Source organism: Octopus sinensis, linkage group LG17 (assembly GCF_006345805.1).
Source record: "Octopus sinensis linkage group LG17, ASM634580v1, whole genome shotgun sequence".
In the NCBI taxonomy this organism is placed as follows: Eukaryota; Metazoa; Mollusca; class Cephalopoda; order Octopoda; family Octopodidae; genus Octopus; species Octopus sinensis.
Genome location: NC_043013.1, coordinates 798,308 through 826,055, shown reverse-complemented (window position 1 = coordinate 826,055; position 27,748 = coordinate 798,308). Strand labels below are relative to the sequence as shown.

The following is a 27,748-nucleotide window of genomic DNA, read 5'->3' as shown; positions in this document are numbered from 1 at the left end:
TCTGCTTCTCTCTCTCTGGTTCGGGATCCATTTCTTTCCCTGGGGGAGGGCAGAAGGCTCTTATGTGACCCCTCAGGCCACACTTGTAACAACGTGGAGCCCTGCCCTCCACCACACTCTCATGATCACTTCTCCCAGTCTGATGCTTTCCGTCAGGTCCACCAGTACCTCGGTCTCTGCCTGTACGTTCAGCTCCACTGTTACGCCTCTCCAGCCCTCGGACTTAACCGAGGCATGGAGAATATCTACTTCGTCCTCGTGGCCGCTGATCACAGCCGCCACAATCCATTCTGCCTCCACGTTTGGTGGCACTCCCTCCACCTTATTCGTGTAATCCTCCTGTTTAAATACGTAGGTAACAGTGTTACCTTTTCCGACTTCACCGCCTTCGCCGCCATCTTCCTCGCTGCAGATTCACTTTTAAAATGCACAACTACGGTCCCATACTTGGATCCTCGAGTCAGAAAATTTATTTCCTCCTCAGTTCTTCGCAGGGCTTCCTCTATCCATTCCATGGTTACAACTTCTACCCTCTTCCTTTCGTTTGCGAACACCCTGTAAACAATGGTCCTCTTATCATACCATTCTTTTCTCCTGGGTGTCGGTGATAGTTCCACCTCACCGCTTTCCTTTTTCATGTGTTTCTGGTAACTTGGTAGCTTGGCCAAGTCGACCCCTTTCTCTTCCGCCTTCTTGGTTACACCGGCATAAGTATAACTCAGCTTCTTTTCCAAATTCCTCGCTGCCATTTCTAGCTCCTTCTCAGACAAGTCTGATAAAGACTCGAAAACTCCAGCCTTTTCCTCCATCAGCTTCACTGCAATTGCCTGTTCCAGTTCCTCATCTGTCGTGGACAAGTCTGTTAGAGACTCATAGTCCATTTCCTTCTGTCTGACAGACCGAAAACGGCCGCCAAAACAGAAAAAAGTTTAACGCGCTGAACGAGCGAAACGCGAAACCGCGTCAACGCCGTTCAGAATTTCCACAACAACAACCACGCTTTTTGTTCTTTTTTACCGAATTTTCAGGAGCCGAAAAAAACACAACCGACGTCAAACGACGTGCTAACGTTTCTGCCAGCTCGCAGCCTTCTTGATAATACAATTAATGCAATGGTCTTGCAGATTCGAGAGAGTGCGGATGGCAAACTGCTTTGGTTCCATTCTGCCGGCAGTTCCACTTGCTTTTCATATCCTTCCGTGGTTTCTAAAATTTGCAACCATCAGTCATGTGTTCAGGCTGATTAAATACTTCTCCACATAAATATATTTTTTATACAAATATAAGACTTCACCGTAGATTTTCTTGTAAAAAAAGAATAAGTACCAGTTGCTAACTGGGGTCAATGTAATCGACTGGCCCCCCCTCCCCCAAAATTTCGGGCCTTGTGCCTAGAGTAGAAAAGATTTAATAAATTCATTTGCCGGAATAACTCGCATCCACCATGCTTTCAATATACTGTAGTTTGGATGATTGCATATTATTTCACCCAAGAGCTGGAACCCTGACAGTGCTACTCTTCTGGATCAGAGAAGACATGAGAACAATAGTAGCTAAGAGATGGTCCCACACTCTTCAAAATCCTGGAACTTCTGAACTAGGGTCCCGCTACCAGATGCAAGTTTTTTTTCTAGTGCTTGGAATATTTAGAGCTTATTTCATTATTTAATGAAATGCTAAATATTCTCAGCAATAAATAAATAAAATTAAGCCAAAGAAAAGTTCGTATGGTCAAAGAAAATAGTGCATATCTACAATAATTACTAACTACAATATTTTGGTCTAACGACAGTACAAAGATAAAAGCTAGTAACTCATTCCTTTGTAACTTCTCATGCAGCATATTTTTCTATACACTTATATTCTCTATAAACATAATTACTTTTACATATTCGTTGCTATTGAGTTTAATGGTGCAGTGGATTTCTCTACAACCCCTTTTGTGAAAGCAATATGTCATTCACTTGCAAGTAGATATACAAAATTATATTTAGAAATAACAAGAAGAAAACCAGTTAACGAATTTGATGTGTCACTTGAGATATATTTAGGCACAGATAAATACAACATAAATTCTTGACTTATTAGAATTATCTCTGCTCGAAATGATGTCTCATAATTACCAAAGGACAATGAAGAACAGCTATTTATAAGGAGGGGAGATAACCTCAATCAAGAAATCGCCAAAGTTCACATTCCATTAAATAAAAATGCTTGTCTAGAGATGAAAGGACAGACATTGATACGTTTTCTGGTTCAATTGTTGTCATTAGCGCAATTGTTCGACTTTATCTCCAGTAACCAACGGACAGAATATACACAGGGAAAAAAACTCATTGCCCAAGTAACGTGCATAATTTAAACAAATATAAGCTGAGAGAAATAACTTGTTGAACAGCCTACTCAAACACATGCTGGCTTCGCGAAAGTATTTTTCATAAATGAGATTTGTTCTCAGAATAGAAGTTAATTATTTGGCAGTTCAAGTGTTTAAAGTTACAGTCAGCCTCTGTATATGTGTATATACAGGGGTTGGACAAAATAATGGAAACAACTTAAAATTTCAAACAAATTTATTTTAATATGGGGTAGGACCGCCTTTGGCAGTAATTACAGCTTGAACTCTACGAGATATGGACTCGTACAAAGTTTGAATTGTTTCCAAAGGAATTTTTGACCATTCTTCAGCTAAAACAGTCTCCAGTTCTTGTAGTGATGATGGTGGGGGATATCGACTCCTTACTTGTTTTTCTAAAATGCTCCATAAATGTTCAATGATATTGAGACCCGGGGACTGTGGTAGGCAGATAAGAAGTTCAACTTTAATAGAATGTTCTTCGTGCCATTCAGTAACAACTTTAGTTGTGTCAATTGGTGCATTATCATCCTGAAAGAATGCGTTTCCCTCCGGAAGCAGTTCCGCAACCATAGGATGAATTTGATCAGATAAAATGCTTAAATAGTCTTGACTATTAATTCTACCACGAAGGGAAGCCATTGGGCCGGCAGATTTCTCTACAACCCCTTTTGTGATATAGCCCCCACCCCACCCCCAGATCATCACCGATCCTCTTCCACGTTTAACAGTTGGAAGAAGGCAGTTTAGGTCAAATGCTTCTTTTGGCTGTCTCCACATGTATATTTGGTCGGTGGTTGGAAATAAGGTAAAGGATGACTCATCCGAGAAAATAACATTCTTCCACTGTTCTAGGGACCAATTCTGTAGGTTTTTACTCCACTCTACATGCTTTGAAACATTTGTTTTTCAAAGTAGTGGGTTTTTGTGATTGCATCCCTCCTGTAAAATCCAGCTCTGGGCAACTCCCGGCGAACAATTTTTGCGGAAACTGGGTTCTCGAGGTGGTCATTAAGCTCTGCAGTAATTTTGGGAGCTGTACTTTTGTGATCGTTTCCAACAATTCGCCTAAGAGTCCAAAGGTCCCTATCTGAAAGTTTTGGTTTTCTTCCAGAGGTTTGTTTTGATGAGGAGGTTTTTCCCTCTTTCGCAAAGGCTGTCATTACTTCTTGATACACCAAACATTTCGGCTGTTTTCATTGCGCTAGTGCCTGCCATACAAGCACCAACAATTTGACTTCTTTGAAAGTTTGATAGATCTGTCATTTTAATGAATTTTAATTACCTTTTTCTGGTGATATCTGAAAAGAAACAGCAATTTTAGAAAAACATATTAAGCAACTCTAATAATAAATAAAAAAGCATAAAAAGAAACAAGCTTTTGATGGTTTTATAGATATTTCAAAATTATAATGCTAGGTGTTTCCATTTTTTTGTCCAAACTCTGTAATATCATCATCATCGTTTAATGATGTTAGCATGGGTTGGACGATTTGACTGGGGATTGGCGAACCAGATGGCGGCACCAGGGTCCAATCTTGATCTGTCAGAGTTTCTACAGCTTGATGCCCTTCCTAATGCCAACCACTCCGAGAGCATAGTAGGTGCTTCTACGCGCCACCGGCACAGGGGCCAGTCAGGTGGTACTGGCAACGACCTCACTCGAATGTTTTTTCATGTGTCACGGCACAAGTGCCAGTAAGGCGACTTTGGTAATAATCACGCTCGACTTTTACGTGCCACCGGCACGGAAGCCAAGTTAGCTGCTCTGGCAACGATCATGCTCAGATGGTGCTCTTTGCACCCTACTAGCATGGGGCATAAGTGCCAGTAAGGCGATGCTGGTAATGATCACGCTCAAATGGTGGCTTTTACGTGCCACCAACAATGAAGCCAGTTAGCTGCTCTGTCAACGATCAAGCTTGGATGGTGCTCTTAGTGCCCCACTAGCACGATGCCAGTCATCGAATTTGATTTCGATTTCACTTGCCTCAACAGGTCTTCGCAAGCAGAGTTTAGTGTCCAAAGAAGGAAAGGTACGCATAAGTGGGCTGGTTACGCCCCTGGCATAGGCCACGAGGCTATGGTCTCATTTGGCTTGCCGGATCTTCTCGAGCACAGCATATTTCCAAAAGTCTCAGTCACTAGTCATTACCTCGGTGAGGCCTAAAGTTCGAAGGTCGTGCTTCACTACTTCATCCCAGGTCTTCCTGGGTCTACCTCTTCTACAGGTTCCCTCAACCACTAGGGTGTGGTACTTTTTCACACAGCTATCCTCATCCATTCTCGCCACATGACCATACCAGTGCAGTCGTCTCTCTTGCACACCACATCTAATGCTTCTTAGGTCCAACTTTTCTCTCAAGGCACTTACACTCTGTCAAGTATGCACACTGACATTACACATCCTAGCTTCATTCCTTGCGAGCTTACGCATGTCCTCAGCAGCCATGTAGCATGGCTATTCATACACATGCGTCATACAGTCTATCTTTTACTCTGAGAGAGAGGCCCTTTGTCACCAGCAGAGGTAAGAGCTCTCTGAACTTTGCCCAAGCTATTCTTTTTCTAGCAGCTACACTTCAGTGCACCCACCCCCGCAACTGACTTGGTCACCTAGGTAACAGAAGCTATCAACTACTTCTAGTTTTTCTCCCTGGAATGTGGCGGAAGTTGTTCTCTGCATATTTTCAGTGCTTATTGCTCCTGAGCATCTGCCACATACAAAAACTATCTTCCCAGTTAGCCTTCCTTTGATATTACTGCACCTCTTATGTGTCCATAGCTTACACTGGATACATCTTATGGAGTTTCTACCTACGCCTCTACTACAGATCGAGCAGGGCCATCGACCTGAAGGGATTTGTGGTTTGCCTGCCTTCCTACATATTAGGACTTTGATTTTAGTTAGGTTGACTCTAATGCCCTTTGATTCTAATCATTGTTTCCACACCTGAAACTTCACCTCGAGTTCTGATAGTGACACAGCAATTAGAGCAAGGTCACCAGTATAGAGGAGCTCCTAGGGGCATCCTGTCTTGAATTCTTCTGTTATTTCCTGGAGGACTATGATAAATAGGAGGGGGCTAAAGACTGAACCTTGGTGGACCCCTACCTCCACCTGGAATTCTTCACTGTACTTGTTGCCAACCCTTACCTTACTGACAGCGTCCCTGTACATGGCTTGCACAGCTCTCGCTAACCATTCATCTATCTCTAGTTTCCTCATTGACCACCAGATAAGGGATCGGGGGACCCTGTCGAAGGCTTTCTCCATGTCAACAAAAGCCAGGTACAGGGGCTTATCTTTGGCTAGGTATTTCTCCTGCAGCTGTCTTCCCAGAAATATAGCATCAGTGGTGCTTTTCCCTGGCACGAACCCAAACTGCATCTCATCTAAACTGACTCTCTCCCTAATTAGTTGGGCTATGACCCTCTCCGTAACCTTCATTACCTGATCTAACAACTCTATATATATATATATATATATATATATATATATATATATATATATATATATATATATATATATATATATATATATATATATAAGAGTGGTCACTATATGGCTCACTCTAGCACCAGTTAATCCAAAAGGTTTCAACCACAAAAATACATGTTTCCCATGAAAGTCAGTACGATTGTTAGCTCACACGGACAGGGCAAATAAAAAATAACAAAAATACAGATTATTTTGGGACAATTGTTTCGCTATTAATGAATTAAATGTAATTTTACTTACAAAAAAATCCACTTGTAGCTCGTCAGCCAAAACTATCTGGATGAAATCCACTCAATCACACGCCAGATTTTACCATAACGATAAATACGCGTGTGGTTCAATTGATTACATCCGACGTTATAATTCAAATGCCCCAACTAACAGCGCGCCAAACTTTCACGGAAAACAAATACAGCATTTAGAAATAAATGCAGCATAATTATAATTAATTAATAAGGGTGAGAGAATTAGATACTAATTTAATAGTATATCTATTCAACACCAAGTGGCCTAGTGCTCCGAGAAACCTGGATTATTATAATATTTTATATAATCTGTATTTTTGTTATTTTTTATTTGCCCTGTCCGTGTGAGCTAACAATCGTACTGACTTTCATGGGAAACATGTATTTTTGTGGTTGAAACCTTTTGGATTAACTGGTGCTAGAGTGAGCCATATAGTGACCACTCTCTTATATTTATTTTGTAAAAATATTGTAATATATTATAAAATATTATAATAATCCAGGTTTCTCGGAGCACTAGGCCACTTGGTGTTGAATAGATATACTATTAAATTAGTATCTAATTCTCTCACCCTTATTAATTAATTATATATATATATATATATATATAATATATATATATATATATATATACATATATATATGGACTAGATTTCTGTCAGTAGAACTGTAGCACTGGTGCTGTGATTCGATCCATCGCATATTCGCCCACCATAATAAACATCATACCACTTCGAACTGTTGCGACTTGTTTTCTTTTACTTGTTTCAGACATTGGACTGCGGCCATGCTGGGGCGGCACCGTCTTGAAGGGTTTAGTCGAACAAATCGCCCCTAGTACTTACTTTTTCAAGCCTGGTACTTATTCTGTTGGTATTTTTTCCTTAACCATTAAGCTTCCAGAACGTAAACAAACCAACATTGCTTGCGAAGTTGTGGTGGAATGAATACAAGTACACATATACGAGGGGCTTCCTCACAGTTTCCAGCTACTAAATTTACTCGCAAAGCATTGGTCGATCTAGGGCTATACCTAAGATGCCGCGCAATGAGTCTGAACTCGAAACCACATGGTTGCAGGGCGAGCTTCTTTAACCATAAAGCCGTGCCTGCGTCCATTTTTCAAAAAAAAAAAAAAATTGATGCAATTTTCTTTTTGCAAGACCTATAATATTTAATTGTGTAGAGAAAATAATTCCTATGAACTGCGTGCGCGCACACACGAAATCATTTTAAACGATGAGTAATTGTCCTAGTCTCATGACCAATTTTATAAGATGAATTCCAGTGTAGAACTAGCACTTTATAGATTTTAGAAATGCAGGGTTCCCGACTCGATTTCAATACAGAAATTTGATTTAAGGAACTTCAAATATATCGTCAAAACTGTTCTCAGCTGTTTCGCCACTGACGCAATTAATTAGCTGATGAAGTCGTTAAGTAAACAAGGGAGTTAACTCTCAGACTAGTTACTGTAATTTTCTTTTTTTAATCTTATTCTCGAAACTTGATCGAATCTAGTTTATTTGATTATGTCCAATTTATTAGAACGATTATCCTAAAAATGTATTTGTTTAGAAATAACTTGTCCGACTTGGCTACCGGTTATTATCTGCATTTATCACAGTATTATTGTTGTTATAAACTGTTGCTTTGTTTACATCCAAGATGGCAGAATAGTTTACATTAGCAACTGGAAATGTCTTTTCTGTAACTACGATCAATTCAACGGGATACAATGACTTCTCGAAAGGTACTTTTATTGAATTATTTAACAAAATCATTATTATTCAATATTATGTGTATTTGCTTATATTTCAATACACTTTGAACAATTAATTCGCGTTTCGTTGTTAAGGGAGAAAAACCAAAAACAATCCAGTACGCATGGTCAGTTCACTTCACCAAGTTTAGAAGTTCTTTATAATGTCTTTTACGAATGCTTTTCTATGCTGAACGCACCTACTCTGAATTTCTGATAGGCATTAATAAAGAAATTATTTCATATATATATCTAAACTCTTAGCAATATTCAGTGTCCACTAAACACGATGCAATGCGAATATATATTTGTATATTTACGTATATTAATTCAAAATTAAGTATTATGAATTTAGTTTCGTTTACTTAATTATTTGGCAATTCAAATTGTTTACGAAGAACAAAAATAATGTAAACTTTAATGGAAATATTTTACTTTACTGTTTTTCTTTTATATATCTTATTTTTGACAAAGTTTTCATTGTTGTTACATATCAAACTTTTGCCATCAAATTACGGCAAAAGTTTGATAATTTGATGGCAAAAATTATCCATAAATGTTTATTTCTAATATATAGTATATATCAAATCATATTTTATGAAACGATAATGAAATATGAAATTTTGTATCTCTACATCCGCTTTCTATAGCTTAATTGTTGGTAGGGGCACCATATTTCGTTTAGCAACCATAATACGTTACCAAGTATATATTTTCTATAGTATTAATTAATGCAGGTTATGACTGGAAATTCATTGACACTGCTCTAAATTATTGACTTTATAGATGTAAGCCTTTATGTTTCCCGCAGGGAAGGTGGGGTGTTGTAGAATCCAAAGTCTGTCCCATCCACCAAAGGCAGTTGATGAATTTCATCAAGATAAGTAAAATTGTGTGCCATAAAAGAAAAACACCTCGTTCAAACTTATTCTGAAGATCCTGTTTTGTCAGTATTGACTTCACTATTTAATAGAATAAGAGACAAAAACATTACTGAATTTGATAAATCCTATAATCCCTTGGGACCGTTTGGTCGTTTGCTTTCATATAATAATAATAATAATGAAATTATTGTATACAGTGCTCAGGTGCACCACAACTTGTCAAAAGTACGTATAAAGCATATGCAGTAATGTACAAATGACTGGGAAGTGAACAATGTATGAGTCAGATACATGCTTGCGTGTGTATGGAGGGGAGAAAATCAGGTGTAGTATTGGCGAATCTCAGGAAGCATGGAAGTTTTGAAGGATGCAGTGCTCCGACAACTAACAGCTGATGCCGGCAGTTTGTTCCATGCTTCAGCAACTCTCAGCGTAAAAAAATGATTCCAAAAGTCCTGGGAGCTGTGCTGTTTTCTGACTTTGTAAACATGTCCATGGGTGTTAGACAGTTTGAGTTTGAAAAGGTGCTCAGAGTTATTGTTTGTAAGATGGTTAATAATTTTATGGGTGTCTGCCAAGCCAGCTGCCAGACGTTGGAGTTTCAATGTATCCATGCCCAGGGAAGTAAGGCATCCAGAATATGGCAAATGCCTGATGGAGGGTATTCTCTTGGTTGCACGTCGCTGAATGGTTTCCAGACGATTAATATCCTGGGCAAGATAGGGGTTCCAGACCGGTGATGCAAATTCCAGGTGAGGCTGCACCATAGCTATATAAAGCCTCAGATAGATAGCCGATAGTTTGTCAAAAGGCTAACTCAGCTATGTGTAACTTGTCGAATCCAATCAAATATCTTTCCAAATACCTCAGTGAAAGCCACAACTCTGTACAGGGCTGCTTTAGCAGCACCATAGGTCCTCAAATAAATCAATGCACTTGGTCCTATAGCATATATTTATTAACAGCAAACCACAGCATACAAAGATCAGAATTGGGACCCATGGGACCCTCAAGCAACTCCCCAGTGCTCCCATTCCTTAAGGCGACCCAGACTCTTGTGTAGATTTAAATACTTCAAGTTTTCCTTCATCTCTTTTTACTGTAAACAACTTCCATCATGTATTCATAGAACACTATTTTATGGCATCTAGTTGCATTACCTCATTATATCTGAGCCAATAATCTGCTTGAAAAAACTGCTAAATCTCCCTCAAATCACTCTTTGGACAATGTAGTCTTGGATATATAAAATACTGAGTTGATCCCGACTGGACCACCTCTAGGGTCAAAGCTGACTTGAGTAAAAACTGACCCTAACAACTACCTCACTTCAAAGACATTTCTTTATACACCAACTAGGTTTTTGATATACTGGTCATTTCATCAATTAACAAGCTGTCGACCTTTCTTGTAGGTAATATTGCTAATCCAACATTGGTTAAGTCTATTTCTAATTTCTTATACTGACTGCTGTTATTTTAAACAATGTTTAATCTGTAATGATAACAATACTGGATGAGTAGTGTCGGATCTCTATTCATTTCAGTAATGTTTACAGCATGAAATTTTTCATGGGAGCCTCCATGCAGCTGCTCAATCTGCTAGAAACAGCAGTTAAATCTCCCTCAAATCATATCTTATAAAGGGGGAGACATAGGGTGATATGCTTCTTGAAATATTAAGCTTTAAAACATGGAACACCTTGGATCACAGGTCTACTGAGATAGTGTCTTTTTTAACACTGCTTCATAGGATTCCCTTTTTGCCTTCTGTTTTTTACTCCATGATGCTTACTCTCTACAAAACACTTCAATCAAAACATTTCTCCAAATTATAAGTTTAATCCAGCACCAGCCAAATTATGTTGCTTCCACTATCCTTTCAGGCAATGTTAAGCATTGTTGCTGAGATTACTGTTCAAAGGATGAATGGAAATAATGAAAAATATTTCCCACCTCTGTACATTTGTTAATGTGTGTTTATTTTGGTTATTAATACTAAAATCATCATCATTATTTAGCATTCATTGTCCATGGGTTGGATGGTGTGACCAGGAATGGCAATCTGGAAGGCTGCGCCAGGCTCCAGTCTGATTTGGCATGGTTTTCTATGGCTGATTGTCCTTAATGCCAACCACTCCGAGAGTATAATGGGTGCTTTATGTGCCACTGGCAAGGGTGCCATTTGCGTGACACTGGTATCTGCCACGACTGCGATTGTGCTCCAAAGGTCTTGGTCATTGCCTCCATGAGGCCCAATACTCGAAAGGAACTTGCCTCCATGAGGTCCAGTGCTCAAAAGGAACTTGCCTCCGTGAGGTGCAATGCTCGAAAGGAACTCGCCTCCGTGAGGTCCAGTGCTCGAAAGGAACTCGCCTCCGTGAGGTCCAGTGCTCGAAAGGAACTCACCTCCGTGAGGTGCAATGCTCGAAAGGAACTCGCCTCCATGAGGTGCAATGCTCGAAAGGAACTCACCTCCGTGAGGTGCAATGCTCGAAAGGGACTCGCCTCCGTGAGGTCCAGTGCTCGAAAGGAGCTCGCCTCCATGAGGTGCAATGCTCGAAAGGAACTCGCCTCCATGAGGTGCAATGCTCGAAAGGAACTTGCCTCCGTGAGGTGCAATGCTCTAAAGGAACTTGCCTCCGTGAGGTGCAATGCTCGAAAGGGACTCGCCTCTGTGAGGTCCAGTGCTCGAAAGGAACTCGCCTCCATGAGGTGCAATGCTCGAAAGGAACTCGCCTCCATGAGGTGCAATGCTCGAAAGGAACTCACCTCTGTGAGGTCCAGTTCTCGAAAGGAACTCGCCTCCATGAGGTCCAACGCTCGAAAGGGACTCGCCTCCGTGAGGTCCAGTGCTCGAAAGGGACTCGCCTCCGTGAGGTCCAGTGCTCGAAAGGGACTCGCCTCCGTGAGGTCCAGTGCTCGAAAGGAACTTGCCTCCTTGAAGTCCAATGCTCGAAAGGAAGTCTGTTCCGTGAGTTCCAATGCTTGAAAAGAACTCACTTCCGTGAGGTCCAAATTTACAAATATATGTATTGACGGGAAAGGAATGCAGAGTAACTAAGTTATACAGTGACATGTGTTAGAACCTATAGTAAGTTTTTCAGTGATTCCCCCTCCCCAGTACAAACTAGGTGTGTATTCCTGTTCACTGCCATATAAAGTTAAATCATCAACTATGTATATATACAAAAAATGGAATTTTACATGGCTAAGTAAGTCAACATAATACGTGATTTCCTCAAATTCCAATGTTATTATTCTGAATGTAATTTATAAGCAAGTGAGTGTTATTAGATGAATAAAGAAAAATTAGACATAATCTATTGGAAAAATTGTATAAACTGGGAATCAAATATGTAAATATTCATTAGCAACAAGCAGAAAACTGCTCAAAAGGTGATATTTCTGCTTTGTATACAATAAAAAAACCAAAAGAAATACTCCAAGAACTTTATCATGAACAAAAGAAAGAAAATGACATTTTAATCAAAATATGCTACTGGTTTCAATTGTTTTTAAGATTATCTAGTCATACTATAAGGGAAGGGAAAATAAATTGAGTCTTTCATGATAGCAGTTCTGGAAGTTCACATGCTTTAACTTATACATGGTGCTGCTTGTTGGTTCCTTTTGATGGCCACTTTGTCATAATAGTAGTAGTAGTAGTAGTAGTAGTAGTAGTGGGTGTCATCATTTGAAAGCTAAAACGATGTAAAGTTCATTGTGACCAATGTATAACAGCATCTGATAGCCTGGTTGATCATGTGATATATATATATATATATATATATATATATATATATATATACACACACATGTATATAGAGGGAGAAAGAGGTAAAAACCATAATTTGAAGAACATTCTATAATATACAAAACAATAAGCATACCTAAGTGACAAAAACTAATTCATCTCTACATTAACTACCAAAATGAACATCAACATTTATTTTTCAGTCTCGTTTAATGAATGACACATGGAGCTCTGCAGAACTGAAACATGCTCTTAAGGTATGTCCATCAATATTCTTCCCACATGTATGTCTTCCCTTGAATCAGCTTTGCTTTATAATTAATATATTTATTCAAGTCGTGGAGTTGACTTAATTACAATTATCGAAATTTATCAGAAATCAATATTTTCTGAAAAGGTGAATGTGTTAGGATATCTGTAGGATGGATAAAACTAAATGCATTCCAGCTGATAGGTCTGAGTTCTAACTTCTGCAAGTGTTTTGTACATTTAGGAATTACCAAAAATGATGAGTAAAGTTCTAAAACCCAAAATTAGGTATTGGTCCTTTTACAGGTCCCTTATAGAAGGGTAAATCTCCCTCATATTTTCATTCTTCATACCCTTTTAGCTGAAAACCTCGTTATAATCTGTTTTGGTTTTGCTCCCTTTAAAATGTTTATTTTAAGTACTAGTGATGTTATGGTGTAGCCCTTTGTCAACCCTGATTGAGCATTCTCATAATCAGGGCATTCCATCCATGACCATCCTATCCCTTTAATGCATACTCTAATGCGTCTTTTATCTAAGATGGTTGGATATAATTTGAGAAAATCTTGGCAACTATGTCTAGCAGGTCAAATTCCCTCATTATTTTGGATACCAGAAATATTGTAGGGGGTCTATATATGGCCTTTTATTAAAAAAAGGGGGAGGGGATTCTGCTTAGTTTTTGTTGTAAAGTGGTTTCCCCCCACTGGTGTGATGTGTGACTACCATTGTACTGTAGTTGCTGTTTTATGCTAGTAGCCACGGTAGTTACTAGTCATCGGATACCTTTGTACCTCATCGTACCGGAATAGTAATACACTAACTCCTTCTGTCTTACTATCGCTGATAGTTCCACAAGACACCAACTAGAACTGGCGACTCTTTGACTCTTGACCCTCTCTTGACAACCAGCTACTGGTCTATTTATAATGGCTGCCCCCTACCACTTTTTACTGAGAGGAGTGTAGTTTCACACTACAAAAGTTTTAAATAAAATAGACATTGAAAAGAATTTTTATCAAAGCCAATAGCTTGGATGCTGGTTATACAAATGTTTGTAGGGTGTAGGTTTTTTTCCCCTTCCATTTAGTTATACTAATTTGCAGCAGGTAGACTTGGGTTAGAGTGCATGTAACTTTGTTTTGTCAGACAGATTATATGATGTTTGTAAGGAATCATTATATTTCATGGTTGTAAACTATGAATATTACATATGAAGCGTGAGCAGACTCAAAGGAAATGAAGCAAGCTGCTCTACTGGGTGTGTAATGCCATTTTGCCAGAATAACAGTACAAATTAACTGAGAGAAAAGCTCAGAATCAGGTGTGAGGTGCCAGAGAGAAGACCAAACGCATGAGCATATCAAAACACTCATCAGGTTTCTTCTTTAAGTGCCAACATTGGTTACAATAGTGTATCACAGAGCATTCTGTAATGAATGACTACAGTCAAGTGACCCAAGGAGATTGGATCTTTGGCACACCTCAGCACATGGGACAGGATTCAAACTGCAAATAAAACCTCTTAGTTGATCATCTGTTGTCCTTTGAAATCTACTTTCTGTAACTTCTCTTCACCACAAGGCAGCCCAAAATATGATGTGACTATCATTTTTTTTTCTTTTTTATTCTTTTTTTTTTTTACTTGTTTTAGCTATTGGACTTGACAACCAGTGTTGGTTTGGTTATGTTCCCATAACTTAGCAGTTCAGCAAATGTGATAGACATAATAAGCACCAAATTTTAAAAGATAACTACTGGTATCAATTTGTTCTACTAAGTCCTTCAAGATGGTGCCCCAGCATGGCCACAGTCCAGTGACTGAAACAAGTCTGATAAGATATGAACATACCTCCAGCTACTTCCACCCCATAAAACGTTGAAGTTACATCTCTCATAACTTGTTTTTTTTTCTTCAGATGCAGAATTGTTCATGTTACTTCCATGTCTAAATGGTTTAACATATTTTTATTGTCAGGATGATGTGAAAAGAAGCAACAGAGAAGGGTCAGCTTCCAGAGGTAAAAGACACAATGACAAGGTAAATGCATCTTTTAACATTTCTTTCAATTTAGGAAAATTACTGTTTCTTTTGTCAGTTGTTTGTAACCTTTCATTTCCTTCTGTTTGAGTTTTGGTTTTTGGTAAATGGCTTTGCTAATGAAATAACTGTTGTTATTTTTGTTGACATCATCATCATTATTATTATCAGTATGATTATTATCATAATTTTTTTTATTGTCATCGTCATCATCAATCGTTCACTTCCTCTTCAGCATTATTACTAATTCATCATATGACAGATGATATCGAGAATATAAAATAGAGAAATCGATTAGCCATTCTCTTGAATTTTAAAGCCCCCCCATGCAGGTGCCACATGGAAAGCAACCATGTTGGTGTCATGTGCAAAGCACACGTGCTGGTGCCACATGGAAAGCACCCATGCTGCTGCTCTGTGAAATGCACCGGTGCTGGTGCCACATGGAAGATAATGGTGCCATGTGAAAGGTGCCAGTGCCACATGGAAGGCGCCCATGCTGGTGTTATATGAAAAGCAACCATGCATGCATAATCTCATGTTATCTATCCATTTAAATTTGACATGGGCGATTCGTTCTTGTTGTTGGATTCACAGTCAAATGGCTGGGTGGAATTGCACGAAAAATTACACAGATGTGTAGAATGATCTAATGGTGATGCTGGGCTTTGTATTTTTTCATAGCTCCCATGGTTACCAGGATAATCTACTATAATACTCTTGTGTTCATGAATGAGAAAGAAAGGGGTGATGTCATAATTGGTAGTGGGATGATGAAAATTGTACGCTGAAAAAAATAAATCAAACAGCGTTTCAACTCCGTGTGAATATATGTGTGTATGTAAGGGGGGAGGATGTGAATGTGTGTGTGCACGTGCAATGGAAGGGGGATGGTTCAACTTTGTTCGTTTAGTATTTGGGTTAATTTTATGATTTGGTTAAATACTGGTTGTTTTTTTTTTTGCTCATCAGTTATTTTTAGCGTTTTGACAGAAAAAAGTCATTCTAAAATTGTTTTTTAACGTAAGCGTGCCCAAACAAGTCAAATGCTTACACAGAGCAGGTTTTACAGCCACATCATCCAAACTGACCAGGTGAAACCAGGCTTAGTTGCTAGTATATCTATATATATAAAACTGTAGTTGTGTGAGTGTCTGTCCCCTTCGATTTAGATTCCTAACTACTCCCACATTTTGCGGTGCAGTTTAACCAAATTCGGGTATCTTATAGTCGTGATTCATATCGAGCCCGTCTGAGTATTAGTGCGCCTCTACGATGAGTCTACGATTTTAAAAATAATTTAACATCATTTTTTATTCCATTTTAATGCATAATTTTTCGTGTGTCGATGGCGGCGGAGTTGGCGTCCATGGTCACACCTGCACCTGTTTGCTTCTCCCCCTTCTTCCCTCCCTCGTGAAGCTGTGGGGAAGGGAGTGTAAGGAAATCAACGTCGTAAAGCGTTGTCAAGGAGACCAGCGTTCTTTTAGAACAACGACTTCATGGCTTGAAGACACCAAAACAGAAATGGCTAAGAAAGCCCGAATTGGCATCTATAAGGGAAGTAACTCTCTAAAAATGCTTATATAGTTATTTCCCTTACAAACCCGAGCAACGCCGGGCGATACTGCTAGTCTTTATATATAAAAGTGAAGTTGTGTGTCTGTCTCCTACGATTTAGATTCCTAACTACTCCCACATTTTGCGGTGCAGTTTAACCAAAACCGGGTATCTTATAGTTGTGATTCATATCGAGTCCTTCTGGGTATTAGCGCGCGTCTACGATGAGTCTACAATTTAAAAAAAAAATTACCATAATTTTTTTCCATTTTGATGCATCTTTTTGATCTTATATAAGGGAAGTAACTCTCTAAAAATGTCTACGATGAGTCAACGATTTTTAAAAAAATTACCATTTTTTTTTCCATTTTCAATGCATTTTTTTGCTATTTTTTGTCTATAACTCTCTAAAAATGCTTATATAGTTATTTCCCTTACAAACCCGAGCAACGCCGGGCGATACTGCTAGTCTATATATAATATTGTAATGTATTAGGTCTTTGAAATAATTGTACTTTTTAAGGTGTCTTAATTTTAAAGAGTTTGATTATTAAATGGTTAAATTCTATTTATTTGCGTAGAATATGTTTCTCCCTGTCTTCTGTGTCTTTGTCAGTTCATTGCTGAGTTGTAACTTTTGCCGTTCAATTCCAAATTACTTTGATCAAAATTTTCTTTTACATACCCCAGTTAACATTTAGTAATTATTTGCGAAACAATTTCACTTGACAATTACCATCCATTTCCAAACCAATCAAAGAATCGACTGAACTGAACTAATGACTGACACTTCATCATTCGGTCCATTTGCAACCAGCTAGTATCTAACAGCTCAACACTGTTGATTCATTAGTCACAGCTGTTTCAGTTTCATTACTTATAATCCACTGCATTGCTGACATATGTATTTTACAATCTACTCTTTGTATAGAAACTGAGAGAAAACCTTGTTCTTATCTACAGATACAGCTGTGTCTCTAAATTTATGTCTACATTTGCTCTTAAGTGGTACTTCTGCCACAGATACTATCACTTACTTCATACCAGTATGAATTAGGCCATTTAGATAATAAACATGTTTGTGTGCATTCATTCATGTGTGCACGTGTGTACTTTCATTTCATGATATCTGTTCAGCATGTTGTTTTGGATATTTTTTTCCAAGCGCTGACTGTAGTTGCGGAGTTGAGTGAAATTGCGTATGTCTATTGAACTAGTGGAACAAGTAATCCAGAGGGCCTTCCTTTGTTCTCTGGAAGACAGAGATCAGTATAGCAAATCTCATGGATAGATTGAGAGTCACATCCTTTCCACTCTTTCATATCAACCATCTTGGGACTGTAATACAAAACCATCTGTTCTGAAGTGTTTATGTTAAAATTTAAGCTTTGTATTATTTTATATACAAACTTTTTAAGTTGGGCAGATAATATGATACTTTGTGTACAAAGTGCAATGTTGCATGGTATGAAAGAGGCATTGAGGGCAGTGGTGATGGGGTATGCAAAGGTTAAAAAAAGAAGGGAGCACACTCCACTGGACATGGTATGTGAGTGTTCATTGGACAACAAAGTACAAATGAACTGAAAGAAAAATTGGACATCAAGAATCAAATATATTGTGTAAGAGAGGAGATTGTGCTGGTATGAACACACTATGGTGGCAGACTCTCCAGACTATGTTCCAGCTTGGTATGGAGAGTTGAAGAATGAAGTACCAAGCAATCAAAGTGGAAGGCAAAAGAAAATATAAGAAGTGGTGAAAGCTGATTGATAAAAGGTTGAGCCTCATAAAGGAGGTGACAAAGGACTAGAACATGTGAAGAGAGGCTTTATTGGAGAAGGTTTGTCCAACCCATGTTAGCATGGAAAAACAGACATAAAATTATGATGAGAGTTTTCCAAAGATTAGCTCAATAAGGAAGTTTGTTATTTTTAAAAGTCATCGGAACATGAGAACAGTGTATATCATTAGAAATATTGTCACAAAAGAATTGAGAAGTGACTAAATCTAAAGATTTTGTGTCCTGTATGAAAGAGATTGTGTTTTAAGCTCTTGCACCGACAGTTGGACAGTTGTCTTGAGTTGTTGACACAGAAATGTATAGAAAAAAGGTATTATTTTAAAATACATGATGCAATTCCAATGACTTTAGCTGAGATTTCATTGACATAACTATTGAACGAGGTTTTTTAGTTTAAGCAAATTTAGGGAAAGAACTTCTTGTACATAAGAGGGATGGTTTTTCTTGCTGCTTGTAGAACTGTCAGCCTTTATCTTTATCACTTAAGGTTGAATTTTAGAGGCAACACACTGCCTAGGTTGCAACTAAAGAAGGGCCACCCATCTGTTTGGTATTATATCACCCAAACACATGCTCCACCCTCTGATCCACATCTGCTCTCTCTCTCACTCTCTCTCTCAAAAAGTGTTCAGGATGATGGTTAATAATTTTGTGGGTGTTTACCGAGTCAGTTACCAGACGTTGGAACTTCAATGTATCTATGCCCAGTGAAGCAAGGCATTCAGAGTATGGTAGATGCTTGATGGAGGGTATGAAATGACAAAAATAAAAGAAAAAAAGGAAACTGCACATATGATACATAAATTAGAAGCAGCGCTACAGATGTGCCAGCACACACGAGCTTGAGACATGGCTGCCCTCATGCACTTCTCATGAGGAATTCCGGAAGGAGCTTCGTGGGACCACTGCAGAGACACTTCCAGAAAAAGAAATACTGATTATAGCAGTGACTCAATCAATTCCTAGGGATATCTGAAGAAGGAATTTTTATATTCCGAAATATTATATCAGAGGATGGATGGCTAAATTATATTTAGTTATTATAGTCCGTTGTTACTATAGTGCATTGTTGTGCCATTCAAGACACATTATAGTTTACAGATTTGTTATATGTTCTTGTGTAAATCCTCTAAACAATACAAAATGAGAAAAATCATTGTTAGACATTATGGAAAAGAAATATATTGTACTGTTAGCTATCTTTTTTCTTAACTAGGAAACCAGATTTAAAGTTATAAGATCTGGGAGACATCGTGGTATATAGAAGTAAAAAAAACCCTCTTTTATCTCTGGTTTGGTATCAGTTGTTAATAATTAATATTTTATTTTACCCTTTTAAATTCAGGAAGTTGATTCAAAACGAAAAAGCCACCCAGAGAAAAGCAAATCAGGCCAACTGTCTGCCAAGAAATCAACTCATTACACAGATGAGGTGAAGTGAAAATGTTTTCCTCTTTTTGTTTAATGAGACTAAAATTCCAATTTTAACTAGTTTTAATTTGTTGCTCTTTAGTCTTATTTGAAATAATGGTACCAGCTTCACTGTAGTAGTAGGATGTGACATCTCAGGAAAAGTGTTATCTTCTCTAGGCCCAGGTTAATAAAAGCCTTCTGAGTGACATTTATCCAGAAACCCACCATTATCTTTATAATTCTATCTTCATTTTCCCTTACTTGCATAAGTTCGACAAGCCTTTCCCTTCACAGCACTTTGCCATTTGTTGCAGTCACTTTTCAACTTTTTAATAAAGTTCAACCCCTTGAGAGCAGCCCTCCACTACTTCTTCCAAACTGTCTCCCTTCATATGTATTACATGTACATGAAACCAGTACAGTCTTTTCTACTCTAGGCACAAGGCTTGAAATTTTGGGGGAGGGGGCCAGTTGATTAGATCAACCCCAATATTCACCTGTTACTTATTTTATCAACCCTGATAGGATGAAAGGCTAAGTCGAACTTGGCGAAATTTGAACTCAGAACATAAAGACAGATGAAATACCACTAAGTATTTCGTCCGGAGTGCTTAACGATTCTGCCAGGTTGCCACCTCAAAGGAAATTAGAAATAATCCTTTCTACTCTAGGCACAAGGCCTGAAATGTGGGGAAGGGGACAAGTTGATCACATCAGCCCCAGTGTTTCACTGGTATTTATTTTATTGATCTTGAAAGTATGAAAGGCAAAATCAACCTCGGTGGAATTTGAACTCAGAGCATAAAGATAGACGAAATACCACTAAGCATTTCGTCCGGCATGCTAACGTTTCTGCCAGTTTGCCACCTAAAGAAATTACTAATGAAAGAACTAAATACAAATGTAACATACAGCCAAACCAGACCCTAAATTAATAATGCTTGAGCAACCTTATTATGAAAGAGGGGACAGAAAGTGGAAGTAATTCAAGTAAGGATAACAATGATGGTCAAAAGAAATGAAGTGAGCATACTCTTGCACTCCAAGCCTGATTCCTTGTTTTGCTCTCAGATCATTTGTACTCTGTCGTTCATACATACTAATATTACACATCCAGTGAAGTATGCTCACTTCATTTCTTTTGACTACAGTATCTAATCAACTGATCCCCTCCCCCCAAAAGTTCAGGCCTTGTGCCTAGAGTAGAAAGGATTACTTGTTTCTTTGTCATTGTATCTTTTATCTTGTTTCAATCACTGGTTTGCGGCCATACTGGGGCAACACCTTGAAGAGTTTAGTCAAACAAATCAACTCCAGTTCTTAATTCTTAAACCTGGTACTTATTCCAGTAGTCGCTTTTTGCTGAACCACTAAGTTACTAAGACATAAATAAACTAACACTGGTTGTCATGTAGTGGTGGGTAACAAACCCAAACATACACATGCATGTACATACACACACACCCATGTGCATATACAAAGGGCTTCTTTCAGTTTCCATCTATCAAATTCACTCACAAGGCATTGGTCAGCCCATGGTAGAGTATTCCCAAGGTGCTGCATAATGAGATTGAACCCAAAACTACACAATTGCAAAGCTGGCTTCTTAACCTCACAGCCATGCCTGTATCTGTATTAAAATATTGTGTATTTTATTAATTATTTGTTAATTAACTTTTGTAAAACTTTCACTTTTAGACTGAGAAAAAAGAGCGGATGGAAACTATGATTCAACGTGAAAAAGAAAAAGATTTTGCTGCCAAAAAACGAGAATTACTGAGAGAAGTATGACTTGACCATCTTTTGGAATTTTATGTGTTCATTTTATTTTATTCTTTTCTGAAAGCTCTTTACAGTTTCTGCTTTTTTTCAAAATGAAAATAAGAATATTCCGGAAGCAGAAACAACATGCAAAAGAAAATAAAACTAGTAATTATTTCTGGTTTAGGACCAGCAGAAGATGCTGATTTAGAATTTTGTATCCAAGATGGTCTCTAAATCCTAAAACAACAGGATTTTCCTTTTCCCTTCACACCTAGAAGAAGAAAACTCTCTTCCTTTCTCTCCTCCTCTCTATTTTCTCCTTTCTCTTTTTCTCTTTCTCCTTCCCCGTCTCTATCTCTCTCCACTCTTTCTCCCCTTCCTTTCCATCTCTCTCTCTCTCTTTCTCCTTGCAGATGTTTTTCCTGCAGCCATGGACTTCCAACTATTCTTTCTTTTTTGTTATTTTCTGGCTTTAGGTGAAGGGGATCCAATTGTTAATGCTCCTTTTGAACTATTCCAAGTCAACACTTGTGAGAAAGATACAACCAAAGAGGAGGTTCCAGTGGGATGGCATTCATATAAAGAAGGACTGGATGTTGTAGATAGTGCAAGGTCTGGAAATTGGATACATGACCAATGAGAAGAAGAAAGATGAACAACGTAGGAATCCTTGAATGGGGATGTCTTAGGTCCAGTCATATCTGATGAACAGACAGTGTACTTGTTAGCTAAGGGCTGGAGCAACTTTATACCAATCAACCAGTTGGTCCTTTTCTGGATGTAGTCTGGAATGTCTTTATTGCAGCTTGTTGGAACAAGACTTAAATGTGGCTCTTGCCTCAGTTTTGTCAAATGCCAGTTGCGATAAAGAAGGATATTTATTTAAATATAGATAATGCTTGTGACCGACACAGCTCAGTTACATAATGCTTTGAAGTTGATGACCACAAAATAATTATCCAAGCATCATTGTATCTTCAAGCTGAGGAGATCTTCATATTTGTGTTAGTGACAAACTTTTGTTTTGGATTCAGTGATTCTTAACGTATTTTCTCTGCACTCAGGAAGAAGAGGAGAAACTGCGGCTGAAACAAGAAAGACAAGCAAAAAAAGAGGCTAAAAAGTTAAAAAGTTACAATTATAAGGTAAGTAAATTATTAAGAGTTTTATATATTCAGAGAAATGTTGGAGGAGCATATAATTTTGTAGTTGGATCCACTGCCATTTAAGATATATAGTTTCTATATATATTTTTCAATAATAATAATAATAATAACATCAAAAAATACCTAAGGAATGAGAACCCAGGTTCGAAATTTCCCCAAGACACCCAATGAAGGCTGGAGGGTATATCAGCCAAAATGTTGTGTTTACAACAAACAAGATGAGGACAAATATCCGTCAAATGTAAATAATGTACATAATTCCTCATCTCTTAAATATAGAATTGTAAACTAACCTAATTCTTAACTAGAAGTAAATGCTGCCCCAGTTGAGTCACAGAAATAGAGTACTGAACCGGGTAAAGGGTAAAGATCTCCTTTGGTCATGGATTGTACCTCAAAGGTTTCCCTCTAAGGTACAAGTCTGTTTATGGAAGACCAGCAGTCACTCATGCATATCAGCCACCCCTTTCCATGCCATCGATATTATTCAAGAGAAAGGCAAAGGTAGCTACAGCTTGGCTCCAATAACATTGCAACTCATTTCCACACCTGAGTGAACTGGAGCAACAGAGTGCTGAATGACAGAAACTATAATTCACGTTGGTCGTGATGACACTCAAAGTCCAAGGGGGAGATTTTGCTTTTTAAATTAATGAATTTCATGGAGAAAGTTTTGGTTCCTTGAGACAATAAAAGAGAGAAAGTTGCCTTGATTAGTTGAAAAACTGTATATAATAAACAGAAAAAAGAAGGTTTATCTATGAAATCTTATGAGACAGAAATGTAGGCCTTAGCCTAAAATTTAACACATAAAGCGCAACAGGCTGCAATCATGACCACCAGGCAGAGGTCAACAGACCACGATTGTGGCCCAGATAGATACATTTAATTTATGGGCTTTTGTTGGGGGTTTAATGTCAATCAAACACTCTGATACCCCACAGAATGCAAGAGGACTAATAGTTCAACTAATGACTCTTCAGATGATGTAAAACTTGCCACCATTATATACTAACAAGATCTTTTAACTATTTTTTGTTTTTGATGTGTGCATGGTCGTCTCCTTTTCAGAAAATGTGCTCAGCACTCCATGCTATGTAAGTTCAAATCCCAGTGCTTTATGAGTTAAAACTACAAGTCATTATTTCATGAAGAAACTGACTTATAACTTGCATTAGACAAGCATGTGATTGCCTGCTTAATGTCAGGGGAAAATATGACCATTTAAAGTTGCAGTGCAACAAACATGACCAAGAAGTTAGACATGTTTTACTAACAATGTCTAAGAAAAGTCCTCAAAGTCACCTGACAGAATTACAAATGAGCAAATTTTTCTGTAAAGTACTGCAAGACATCTTGGCATTGTGTTGGTTTCACCTGGCAAATCATATTTTGCACCTGCCAGCAACTTGACATGATAAGATTGTAATGATGGGGACACCAGAAGAAGGAAAATGTTAAAAGGGCCAGCCCAAGAACATCTGTCACTGGGCATTCCAGGAAGACCTCAAATGCACAAGGACCGGACAGGAATAGAGAGAACTGCAGCAGATCAACCACACCAGAGGAAACTTACTTCCTTATGTATCTCAAGAATTAGGAAACCTAAGTTTAATTAATTTGCATGATAATTAATACAATTGTGTTAATGAACAAATGATTTTGTCTTGATTAATTGTTGCTGCTGATAAAAACCAATCTATGATCAAAGGAATTCTAGCCATGACTATCTTGTCTTTTTAGGGATATCTAGAACTATCTCATCCAATGTGTCTTTCTGATTTTTTTAAAGACAGGGTGTAATTTGAGAGATTTTGACTGCTAATTATAGCAGGCTTAGCAAGAGAACTGAAGTTTGTCATTGACTTGTAAATAATGCCAAAATGGTTCTAACGGTGAATTAAAATTTGTCACATTTTCATCAGACAACCAAAAAAATATTTCTACTCTATGACATTCACCACTTCTTTAACAAACAATTTATGATTTTTTTCTTTATTTTTATGCTTCCCCATCACCCTCAATTTGTTTCTTAAATTGAAAAGTTTTTAAACTTTGCTTTCATGTAAAGCGTTTAGAACATGGTTGTTCATTATCATACATTTCATTATGTATGTATGGATGGATGGATGCATGCATGGACATACCTTTAAAGAGACCTTAATTTTGGATTAATTGGTACTTAATAGGATGATGATGTCCGATTACTGCATCAGGAAGAGAGCAGCAGTTATGCAAAGGTAATCATTCCAACCCATAATTGATATTATTAATTATTCTCTGTATTATTTTGTTAATTGATTTGGAGTTATGCTTGTGTATATTATTATTATTATTATTATTATTATTATTATTTGGACCAATCCATAACCATTCCTTTTATATTTTTACCAGATTTAGTGTATCTAGAATTACAATACCTAATGTATTCTTTTTAAGATTTTTAAGGTTCGACTTCAGTACATTTTGAGTTTTTTTTCTCTGGTTAAGTAACCATACACAGTCTTCAGTGCCACTTCGGCATGTTGTTTAACCTTAACCCTACACACTTACTCTGACCCAGAGCAGGTCATTTCATAGTACAACCTATGGCTATTGTGATAGATCACATGCTAAAGTAGTGCCAAGTCTCCTTCAAAACTGCAAGGAATGGCAGAGTCTGTTGCAGTATTTGGTTGTATCCGTTCATCTTGTAAGTTTAAATTTCATCAGTTTCAGCTTGACTTCCATTGATATTTATTATATGGTGATCCTGGGAAGATGGAAGTTGCTACTGATACCAGGCAAATTCTACATATGTAACATTGCCAAAACTGTATCCTTAAAATTAGGTTTCCACTTCAGCTCTTCAAACAGTTGTTGTGTTATAGTTATTTAAATTTCTGGTGTGGATTGTTATTGAGGTAAATAGATTCTTAATAACTGGCAAGGAGCAGATAATCATGATTTATAACATTCTTGGGGACTTCAATGAAATCCTGGCAGAAATTGGTCATCAGTTTTTTTTAAGGATACATCTCTTAGTTTGATTAATTGCTCCCTTCCAGAGAAATACTATTCCCCATCATAAATATTTTACAAACTAGATTAAGTAAAATTCTTAAATCTTGTTATTAATTACCTTAACAGTTTTAACGATTAATTTAGCTTGTGAGTAGAATTTCTTACAGACACAGTTGTTCAGAGTTCATTATTTTCTTTAAGGTTTCCATAGTTATGTGGATGCTTTTGAAGTATGACGGACTGTCTAATATAATAGAATAGGTTTGGTTTAATAATTCCAATTATTTACTTGTTGGCAGGAATCAAGGAAACAGAAGCATGAGAAAAAGTCAAAAAGTCATGATATAATAGAATCGGTAAGTTATAATGAAGGTGGTATTAAATTTAATCTATTACTGTTTTTGTATTCATTTCTACCAACATTTGAAGAGGTTGAAATGATGTAATATTTTGTCCAAAGAATGGAGTTCAATCTTCAGAATGTGCAAATGAACAGTTGACATTTGAAGACAACATCATTTAGAAAGCAATTGGGTTGTAAAAGCATTACCATATGTATTGCAGAAGAGAGAGACATGTTAGACTGAACATGTCAATGGCTGGCATATGCTTTGTGAAAGAATGTTGTGGACCAATGGTAGAAATGTCCTCTCTATAAATAACAGATTGGTAGGAAACACTACTCTGTTAAATGTAATCTTGCAAAATACTGATGCCACTGCAAAAAGAAGTGTTACTCATCTCTAGATACAGTTATCTCTAGAATTGCCTTTCTTTGCTATTTGGTGCCATTTCTCTTTTCCATATTCTATTGTTAAACAGCATTTCTGTATGATGGACGGTCCTAGCATTCATAAATGGAAGTGAGTGCCACAAGTGAAATGCTAAAATTTATTTTCTATTTGGTTAATTGATTGCTTTGTTTGCTAATTTCATTTTGACTAATTCATCTCCATATTTAACTTGATCATTTTCCATTGCCCAAAATTTTGAAGAAGATTTCAGTTTGAATTGACCAAAATCTCTCTATATCCTGGTCGGCTGCTCATTTCATATTTCATTTATCTTCCATCAATTTTAATCATTTTCCTTTTTAGTTCCTCCAAGCAACAGTCCCCACCACTTAGCTGCAGACCATGGATTATTTGGTACCTGGCTGCACAAAAAGAACAAATTGTATTTCTCTTTTATTGACTATCACCATCTGTAGGGTATCTTTGCATTACACATGTATTATGTAATATACACATGTATTATGTAATATACACGTGTATTATGTAATATATACATGTATTATGTAATATACACACGCATTATGTAATATACACATGTATTATGTAATATACACATGTATTATGTAATATACACACGCATTATGTAATATACACATGTATTATGTAATATACACATGTATTATGTAATATACACATGTATTATGTAATATACACATGTATTATGTAATATACACATGTATTATGTAATATACACATGTATTATGTAATAACACAGGCATTATGTAATATGCACATGTATTATGTAATATACACGTGTATTATGTAATATGCACATGTATTATGTAATATACACGTGCATTATGTGATATACACGTGTATTATGTAATACACACATACATTATGTAATATACACATGTATTATGTAATATACACATGTATTATGTAATATACACATGTATTATGTAATATACACATGTATTATGTAATATACACATGTATTATGCAATATACACATGTATTATGTAATATACACATGTATTATGTAATATACACGTGTATTATGTGATATACACATGTATTATGTAATATACACGTGTATTATGTAATATACACGTGTATTATGTAATATACACGTGTATTATGTAATATACACGTGTATTATGTAATATACACGTGTATTATGAAATATACACATGTATTATGTAATATACACATGTATCACATGTATGTAATAATTAATATTTATATATTTATGCACTTTGTTTTGTCATGTGTGTGATTCCTGAGTCTATGATGCAAAAAAACAAACAGGTTGAAGACCACAGCTTCACAGAATATCTCAATTTAAATATTCCTTGTTTCAGTGGGATAAACAATCGATTCCGTTTTGTATTTTGCCTTCTTTTGCCTCGTTATTCCCAGATGCTGTCTTGTCCGTTTCTTCATCCTTCACTTGTTTCTTTACTTTCTCTTCTTCAATCACATGGAGCAGCTTTGCAAAACGAAGCA

General features: G+C 37.2%; 1 protein-coding gene across 5 annotated transcripts in view; it reads left to right on the top strand.

Moving 5' to 3' along the window:
- LOC115220997 (WD repeat-containing protein 60) overlaps positions 1 to 27,748 on the top strand; it is a 105,997-nt gene that overhangs the window by 10,542 nt on the left and 67,707 nt on the right. The window contains exons 1-8 of one of the 5 annotated variants that reach the window (XM_036510232.1): positions 7,531 to 7,856; positions 12,709 to 12,762; positions 14,733 to 14,795; positions 19,505 to 19,591; positions 21,271 to 21,357; positions 22,401 to 22,481; positions 24,692 to 24,742; positions 25,805 to 25,861. In XM_036510232.1, coding sequence (XP_036366125.1) covers positions 7,842 to 7,856; positions 12,709 to 12,762; positions 14,733 to 14,795; positions 19,505 to 19,591; positions 21,271 to 21,357; positions 22,401 to 22,481; positions 24,692 to 24,742; positions 25,805 to 25,861 — 495 coding nt within the window. In that variant the 5' untranslated portion in view covers positions 7,531 to 7,841. Of the gene's footprint in view, positions 1 to 7,529; positions 7,857 to 12,708; positions 12,763 to 14,732; positions 14,796 to 19,504; positions 19,592 to 21,270; positions 21,358 to 22,400; positions 22,482 to 24,691; positions 24,743 to 25,804; positions 25,862 to 27,748 lie in introns of those variants that run through there. The other 4 variants (XM_036510231.1, XM_036510233.1, XM_036510234.1 and 1 more) reach the window with 4 other exon arrangements.